Source organism: Molothrus ater, chromosome 1 (assembly GCF_012460135.2).
Source record: "Molothrus ater isolate BHLD 08-10-18 breed brown headed cowbird chromosome 1, BPBGC_Mater_1.1, whole genome shotgun sequence".
NCBI classification, from domain to species: domain Eukaryota; kingdom Metazoa; phylum Chordata; class Aves; order Passeriformes; family Icteridae; genus Molothrus; species Molothrus ater.
Window position 1 is genome coordinate 94,580,926 of NC_050478.2, and position 9,326 is coordinate 94,590,251.

Below are 9,326 nucleotides of genomic sequence, written 5' to 3' on the forward strand. Positions count from 1 at the left end.
CTGCCTCCTTGTACTGTAAGTAAAAACTGGTGTCAAAGCCTCTGAGGTCTTCACCGCTGCCAGGGAGGCAGCACCACAGCATCCAACAGACGGCAGGGGCAGGAGCCACAGCCTCTGACTATGGAACTGCTGGAATCAAAAGGTGCTTCACCAGGGAAGGGAGGGAGGGAGGAGACGGCCTTTGAACACACACAGAAAATGGCTACAGGTACAGCCGCACGGCATAAGGAAATTAACTTGGCCAAAACCTTTGCAGCCTCTCTTGTACCCCAGGGAGGAGCAGGATGCCCCTGGCTGCTCTGGCTGTGTACCTTTTGCAGTGAGTGCCTGCTGCAGATCTCTCCTAAGAGGTTACCAGCATTAGGGCTTTGAGCGAGACACGTCAGCACACAGATCACGAGAGATGATTTCAAGTAGATTTTCGCTGGTTGATTATATAAACGATGCCTCTTATAGCTGGAGCAACACCTCAAAGGCAATTTAATGACGACATGACAATGTATGTAAATCAAGAACTGCATGTGGGTTTATTTTACACTTGAGAAAACAGTGGATTTAATTGTGTGAACCAAAATGTACTGTACAATATTAATGATAAAACATCAAAATGTATAATTCATAGTGCATTGCTTGCTTTATTTTTATTTATTTATTTTTTTGTCAGATAGTTCCTTTAAGTACATGCATCTGGAAAGATGCAGGTGCCAGTAAAATTCCTCTATTTATATCAAGCTGCAGGAACTAAATTTTATTCAAAAAGTGTGGTTTTACATTATATACACAGAAATTGAATATAAAATGACAATATAAAAAGTTAAAAGAGAAAGCATACAGCCAGAAGGTACAAAGAAAGTTGAACAGTTTAAAATGGTACGATATGTAACATGTATTTTTTTAAGCTGATGCTGGCAATTTACAAGGAACAGAATCCAACATTTGCCCCATTTTTTTTGTTTTCATTTACCAATGCAGCACACTATAGAAAGGTCAGCTTGTACCAAAGCTTAACATTTGTAAATAACTATAAACTGCAGTATTTTACAGAAAAAAAAATAAAGGAAAGAAAAGAGCATTTTTACATTTGTTTTAAATAACAGCTTGCATACTTTTTTTTTTCCTTTTGCCAAAAAGTGGCAATTCTCAGCATCCAGAGGGTTTGGGCATAGTGGCGAATTGGTTTGCTTGTTTTTTTAATCATTATTTAACTTATACAGTTGTGGCTTCCTAACCCCTTGAGTACTACACAGCTCTCCTTCTTCCAAGGACTGCATGCACAATATCTTCACAAACCAGTTCTGCATTTTAAAAAAAAAAAGCTCATTCATTAAAAAAAAAAGTCCTGCTTCCGACACAGCTTTCATTTGAATGAAATGCCTTTAAGCCTTTTGTTTTATTTTGTTTCTCCTTATTTACTTATTTAGTCACTGGGAAAGGCACAGAAATGCTATTACAGTTCTCAGAGGGTTAAAACTTGACACTACCAGGTTCTGTGACCTTTATTGTCATGGCAACTTTGTAATTTTAGGATGTCTCTTTATCATTGTTCTTTGTGTCTTTCTTTACGGCTAAATTAATGTCTCTCAATAGTGTCTCCCACTATATTCTACAAAAGATAGCTTAACATCAAGGACAGATGTTGAAAATAAAGGTCAGACTTTGACTCACAAAAAATAAAAACAGAAACAAAAAAATAACCATGCACAGATCAGACAAAGAGCATATAAATATAACTACAAAATAAGTGTAAGAAAAACCAAGGTCCAGATAGGCAGTTCAGCAACAAAAGTAAGACTGATTTCAGAGGCTCAGGTCAGGCCTAGTGCAGTACTATGAAGAAGTTTAGTGCAATGTTCCTGTGGTCACTTGCATACCTGGCTGCTTACCTGGACGCTATTGTTTTTCTAACTCAGTTACATAGATCAGATGGTCCTCTGGGGACTTGCCATGTGTTTTACTAAGGTGCAGTTTGACTGCATGCTTGCTTGCAAAAGTTCGGTTACAGAGCTTACATTGGAATGTGGAGCCTAAGTCCTCCTCGGCAATTCCAAGTGAGCCCAAAGTCTTGTTTGTGAGGACTTTTGAAACATTCTGCTGTTCTTGAATCTGATTAAGTGGCAACTTTGACAGATCCTTCAAACTAAACCCTAGGTGTGTCTCTAAGTGACTTATGTATGTAGAAGCAGTCCTGAACTGAGAGGCACAATCATTGCAAAAGAAAACAGGATGTCCTGTGTCCAAGTTCTTTAAAAATTTAGTTCCACCTGTCCTCCTTAACTGATACTTCACATTGGCCAGCCAGTGGCTAATTGTGGTCATGGAAAGACCAGTAAACTTAGAGATGTGTACCCGCTCTTGTGGACCTAGGTCCGACATAATGTATTTGCCTTCTGGGGTCTCCCTCAAGCTGGAAGCAAACTGGGCTTGAAGGATCAGAAGATGCTGAGGGTTCCAGTTGGACTGCCTGCCCTTCCTCTTGTGTACTGGTGACAGTTCATCCAGAGCTTCCTCAAAGCTGCTCCCATCAGCATCAGACTTCTCTGACACGGTAGAGGGAGTTGAAGACTTGGGTGTCAAACGCCCTGTGAGGTTCTTCACCATATCGGAAATATCCAGCAGGGCACTCTCCCTCAGCGGGGATGAGGCAGAGTCAGCCACACTGGAAACAAGAGGCTTGTTTTTGGACTTGGTTAAATCAATAGGTTGATCGCTGTTCTCATAGTAATACCGGTCGATAGCGTCAGCCTGCTTGACTGGAGTGGTTGGGTAAATGGGTTTGTCCAACATGCTGTTACTAATTTTGTACAGCATGGCCAAAGGGTCCAGAGAGGGGCTTACCGGCTTAGAAATTTTGCCTAAGTGGGTATTCATAATGGACTGTAAAGCGCTCAATGGATTAATGAAGGATGGCTCAGGTGAATGATCTGTGATAATTCCTAAATTGTTACAGCCATTTGCAACCTTTGTTTTAAGTGGCTCTGTACCATTTGGTGTATGTGCTTCTGCTGGACTATCCTTTTTGACCTTCTGAACTTCAGACTCAGAGCTCTTCTTTGGCTGCTGTTTGTTATTTATTTCTTCGGCTTTTGGGAAGTCCTTGTTTTCTTTAGCAGCAGGTGACATGGGTTTAACTGGAGAACTCTTCTCCTTCTCCAAAGGCTTCTCTTCCTTCTTCACGTTGATTTTACCGGTAACTTTCTCCACTAGCTCCTCCATAGCAGATACATTGCTCTTGTGAGGTGGGGGTGTGAGATTGCCTGGGGAATGGATGAGTGCGTTGTGTTCTGACGACAGCGATTTCACACTGCTCGCATAGGACGGCTGCATTTGAACGCTCTGCACCGTGGGCTGAAGGGGTTTGACTGTCCCCGGGAGCTGGTAAGCTGCATGGATACTGGGATATCCTCCCCAGGAAGGGGCTCCGTTCTGGGCTTTGCTGATGGCTGTTGTCACTGTGTTCTCCAGGGATTTCAGTATGTCTATTCCACCTTTAGGACTATCATCTAGGTCCTCCTCTCTGAGGTATTGATACAAAGTTGTTGGCTCAAATTTCTCTGTAGAGTCCTCACTCTCTTCTTTAATCTTTTTCTCTGTTTCAGTGACCACCAGCTTTTCCTTCTCTAAGTCTTTCTTTTCCTCTGAGTTTGTGGAGCCCGCTGGGGAATCAGGCTGCTTTTTAATGTTGGAGGCTGGTAGCCTTGTATGGGTGGTGGGTGGAAGAGGTATAGACTGTATTTTCTCCTCCACCACTGGGTCCAACACTAGCTGTTTGCCTTTTTTGGAAGCAGAATTGGTCACCTTCAAGAAATGACCGGTGACCATCATGTGAGCAGTGAGCTGCTGCAAAGTATCATGGGAACTGCCACATTCCATGCATTTCAGTATTTGGGCTTTGCGTGCCTCAAACTGCCAAGTGTAGCTAGCACCATTTTGATAGCCATAGCGGTTGTTCGGAGTCACGTAGGGGTTGGCAGTTTTCTGATCCTTTGCAGACTCACCCAGTGAAGCTTCTGCCGTGATCCCTGTTGGCTCAGGTGAACAAGGGGAAGCCAAGTCCTGAAGTGCTCGCTTTTTGGTAGAAGGGACCAATTTGGTGATGGCTGGTACTGGCTCCTTCAGAGGCACTTTCTGGTAATGCTTTGTTTTTATCATGTGGACGCTGAGGTCTTGCAAAGACTCAAACGAATGCCCGCAGTACATGCACTTCAGCACTTTCTGGGCATCCTCTTTGCCTTCCATTTCCATAAGCGATCGTTTCCTAGGCTTTGACCACCGCTTGGTCTTATCGGCTTCTTTATCTCTGTTGTCATCACGGTAATGTCCAGTTTCATTCATGTGCACAGTTAGCTCCACCAGCGTGTCGTAGGCCGCGCTGCAGTCTTTGCATCGGAACTTGCTGGCACCGGTGAACACAGACCCATAGAGTTTATTGTTCTGCCGGTAAAGCTGTACCGTGCTGAAGAGACTCGGCTCCGGCAGAAGTCCGTACGATGACGTCTGCTGCAGAGTTTTAGCCAGCGCAGCTTGGTGCCAGTCGTAACCCGAGCCACCACTGCTACTATTGCTGTTACTAGTACTACTGGTGGTTGTACTGGTACTGGTGTTGGTACTGGTAGTACAAGTACTCTGGGAATTGGCATTGGTGTCAGTACTGGTCATGTTTTCATTCTGGCTGATTCCGTTGTTGCTGGTGGTTGGATTGGATTTCTTTAAGTCCAAAGCTAAACTGGACCAGCAAGTCTCTGAAAGCAAATTTGCATACACAGCTTTTATTTGTGCCAAGCTGTCCTGTGGATAGGAAACATTGTCTGTGCACTGAGGATCCTCTTTCTCTTCTTTAGAGGAAGTGCTTTTGAAATGGGCCAGCTGATCGCTGTTTTCACTAAACGGTGAACCATAGCCTGCATCCTGATTAGTTGCAGTGCTGACTGGGGAGTTCTGGTAGCTTTGAGCCTCTTTGATCTCCGCTTCTTCATTGCACAAATACTCATTCTCCTGGATGTCCAGAGACAGCCCATCATCTTCCACGCTGTCTTCATCTATTTCTGCTGCTTTCAATTCTTCCTCAGGAACATATGCTAAAATACAGGAGGGGACATGGGGGGAAACAAGACAGTGTTATTGAACACACACATTTTACATGGCTCTCCTGCACTAAAAACAGTAACCATGAAGACAAATTTTGAAGATACATCCAAAACCCAAACTCACCATCACTCACATACTCCTCCTATAAATCCACACACTCTGTCATGGTTACAGTTTGATATCAGTGATACTGAAGAATAAACTTTGACTTCAGCAGTAAAATATGTGCCAGGACCACAGTAAATGCCATAATATCAAAACTAAAATCAAACAAAGAGCCTACTAAACTAGTTTTTATCAGCTTAAAAAAATGGCCTGGTGCTGAGCTATATTTACTGCACTACATATGTATGTGTAACGCGTTGCAGCTGACCTGCATCCCTCAGACCATGACACTCAGCATCACTGACTTGACCAACTCTAGCTTGTCAGTTCTGTCTTTTCTTGCAAACTGGCTTTAGCTACAGCTGCAGGGGCCATTTCTGTGTCACTGATACCTGACTCTAATGAAGCCATACAGGGCAAGAGTGTCAGATCAGCTGTTCCCAGGTTCTCCTGGTGTCTGGCTGTACTGCGTCCATCTGAGAGCAGAACAGCTTTCATTTTTGAAAGGTGAAAAGAGAAGCAAGACTGATTGTTTTCTGAAATGGGAAGGATGTAGTTTGCCTCCTGTTATAATTTGATGTGGGTCCTTCATTTACCATTTTGAAAAAAAGCAGTCAGAAACTAAAAGTAAATACTAGAGATTAATTTCTTAAAGCAACAAACAAAAACCTTGAGATCTCCACTGCAGTTTGATTATTGGTTTATGGAAAATATAAAACTTTTCTATTGCATTGCTATCTGTGAAACTATATGATCTCACCAAACTATGTGTTTATCTATATCAAACTATTTGTTAAACTAGCAAATGTGATATTCATGAGCAGATGGCCATTACATCAAAACACATTTACTCCAAGGGCTCAATTCACAGAAGTGACTTACATGTACCTAAGTGATAAATGTACACTTTCATTGCAAAGCAGAAAACATAGTTGTACACATTTCCCTCCAGTTTTGTAAAAGAAGCTTAAAAAAATCACAATGCCAACGGAATGGAGATAATTTATAAGAATGTCAAGGTAGAAAATACGGATTATGAACAATTTTCAGTAACTGAATAAAAAGTGCCTCCTTGTCAGGTGAACTCTGCAGCAAGTGATGCTGAAATGTGTCCTGTGTCCTTTCATGGTACAATACTGAAAGCAAGCCAGAAAATAGGCACTTCTGCTCCTATGTGGTATGAAGAAAATATGTATTATTATGTTAACAAAGCTGAGGTCTTCTTCAGCTGGGGGGAGCATAAGTATGAGTCGAGCTTCTTTTTGTACACAGTTGCTAACATATTCTGAAATGCCTTTTCTGAAAAATAAAAAGAATCTTCTTTCATTATAATATGAATACTCTTTGAAACACATTACGGTCAGTACTGCATTATGTATTCACCTTTGCAATTCAGTCTTAATGCAGCCCCTAACTGCTTCAGCCTGATCTTTTAAGATGAAGTAGGAAAATATCTAGTAGTGGGGTTGTACTGAACCTTAAGATGCTCACTGCATTTTTACCTGTCCCCTAAATGTCAATATTTTCAGACAATAATTTGACCTTTTAGTTTTTAAAAAAGTTCTGATCAGGGCCCAAACAGATAAATCAGCCTCAAGTGTTTTCTAAAATGTTCAAAAGGACAGGTGAGTACCAAGAACAATAAATAAAATTTAGAAATAATCCTGGAGTCAAAGGCCAGGAAGATGCTAGAAATGCATTGTAAAACAGGATTAAAATATTCTCCAAAAGGCATTTTGTCCATAAAATGAAGAATAGAATGCAGAAGTAGTAAGAGAATTCAGAAGGCAGTCAGCTTCCCTGTCTTGCAGCAATGCTGCTGTTGGAACACTCTGCAGGTATTTGAGGATGGTAGGACCGCTGCAGTTCTGAAATCTAGGTACACACATAGAATTCACTCCCACAGCTGCAGTCTAGGATCTCTTAGCCCTCTTATTCAACACACCTTTCTGCAGTAGTTTTTATTGGCAAAAGACAATACATTTTTAAGTATCAGAAACTCAAAGAACAGTTAAAGAAGAATACGGCTTCTAATTTTGAAATTATTTTTAAATAGAAAATAAACCCCCCGGAGACCTAAAATGCACAACAATGGGCAGTTACCATCTGGATTTTTTATCAAAAAAAACCAAAACCAAAACAAGTACAAGCTAAAAACTGAGAGGACACACATTTTGAGCTTTTATGAACAGCTTTCCTCTCACTAACCCTAGTGCAACTATGTCACTTTTCTCTAATTTTCACATTCCAATATTTTTAATAACTAGGTGCAAAAAGCTGTTGTAAGATGCTGGATGTTCTGATAGTTGATACAGCATTTTATAAGGATCCATATTAATTATTTGCTTACATCTCTTTACTTAATTCTAAATTACATAAATACGTATTTTTTATAATTGCTATATATAACCATCTATATGTCTGTTTAAATAGAAACTCTAATGATCCATTGCTGCGTCTTTTATTTTTCTTTATTTACTTATGATGGTGTTTTCTCTATTCTCATACTTTTGCACTGTATCATAAAAATAAAAAGGAACTAAACCATGCAAGAAACATTATAACTACATGTAAGGTCCATGTTAAACTGCGATAGCAAAGAAACCGAGTGTCAGGGTGAAATAGCCATCTTTTACTCACTTTTTCTACTCTTTGGTTTTGCTGAGACTACTACACGATTGAGTTCACTCCTTTACCAACATATACTGCAATATAAGGGTTAAGAATGTACAAATGGTCAGAACTATGATTTTCTACGATTTCAGAATTTAAGCCAGTTCTAAATAAACCCTGAATTTATATGATGTGCACACCCACGTGTCTGTACATGTATCTAAAGTCACAAAGAAATAATGCTTCTTAACAAAAAAGAGAGTAATTTATCTGTAATATTTAATCTCTATCACTGCAACAAAAAAAATAGTCTCTTTAACTCCTTTGGTTATCACAGGATACAGACAATACCTGTTCATTCAAGACTACTAATGCTTATAAGATGAATAGCAGCACACTCAACATATGGTATTTTGCAAGGTCAGTGCAATTCTCTAACTGAAAAGGTTTCTCTAAGAGCTAACAGAGAAGCAAACAAAAGGAAGAATGTTAATGTCTAAAAGGATGTACGTTTTACTAAAATTCTCACAGAAATTTGACAAATAAATAAAATTCAGTATTTTTAACCCAGCAAAAATGTTCCTATTATAATTACTTACAGAGAGAAGTAATATATTCTACCTTAAATAAAAGCATGAAATGTTCAGATTCTAAATTACAGAATGTAGACCAATGGACAGATTTCAGACAACATATCTTTCTGTGACCGAGCAACTCTCAGCAATCTTCTCCAGACAGTCCTGCATCTGCAAAGGTACTGCTGCTTTACACATGTCCCAAAACCACACAAAATATCAAGAGCAGATATAGACAATGATCCTCCTCAACAATAACTATATTCAAAGAAGAAATTACAGAACATAGCGTCAGCTTTTCTCTTCCTTCTCATTTGTGTCTAGACAGACTGAGGCAAATGCAAGGTGTAAAAGAGGGAAAAACCTTCAAATTCCAGACAACTAAAAATTAGGGGGGGCATTTTGTATTTCTTTTCTTCCTATTAAATCTTACTATTATTTTTTTTTGCCTCTAAAATGTGCCTTCTGGATGCCAATGCTTCCCCATACATATACTGTCATCTTTGAGCAGTGTTAAAAGCTGTGCATTCTAATCTAAGTGGACATGAGATGCTATATATTGCACATGTGAGTAGCACAGCACATTGTGTTTGCTTCAGTGAGAATATTTACACTATAAATACACATCCATTGTTTGAAAAAGCAGACAGAGATCTGAAATGTAAGGATGTGGTTAAAAATAAAAATATTCTCACATAAAACCTTTCCACAACCCTGGAACTATGCTTTTGAAGGAATCTGTCTCTGCAGAAGTATTCTTTTCCATTCAAAAAGGGATTCAACATTGAATAAATTATTTTGAAAAGCACCAAAAGTAATAATTGTATTTGGTTTTAGTAGTCTACACAATTAAAAGCAGTAAGCTCTTCAAGACTCAATTTTAAATCCTCCAAATAAATAAATTTATTCAGAAGAAACACCTAAGCAGTGAAAGTCACAGTTCAGTAA

At 39.7% G+C, this 9,326-nt stretch overlaps 1 protein-coding gene across 1 annotated transcript in view; it reads right to left on the reverse strand.

The window, feature by feature from the left end:
* Positions 1–504: 504 nt before the first annotated feature.
* Positions 505–9,326, reverse strand: part of TSHZ1 (teashirt zinc finger homeobox 1) — a 58,231-nt gene continuing 49,409 nt past the window's right edge. Inside the window, exon 3 of the mRNA XM_036378577.2 lies at positions 505–5,075. Coding sequence (XP_036234470.1) covers positions 1,891–5,075 — 3,185 coding nt within the window. The 3' untranslated portion in view covers positions 505–1,890. The remainder of the gene's footprint in view (positions 5,076–9,326) is intronic.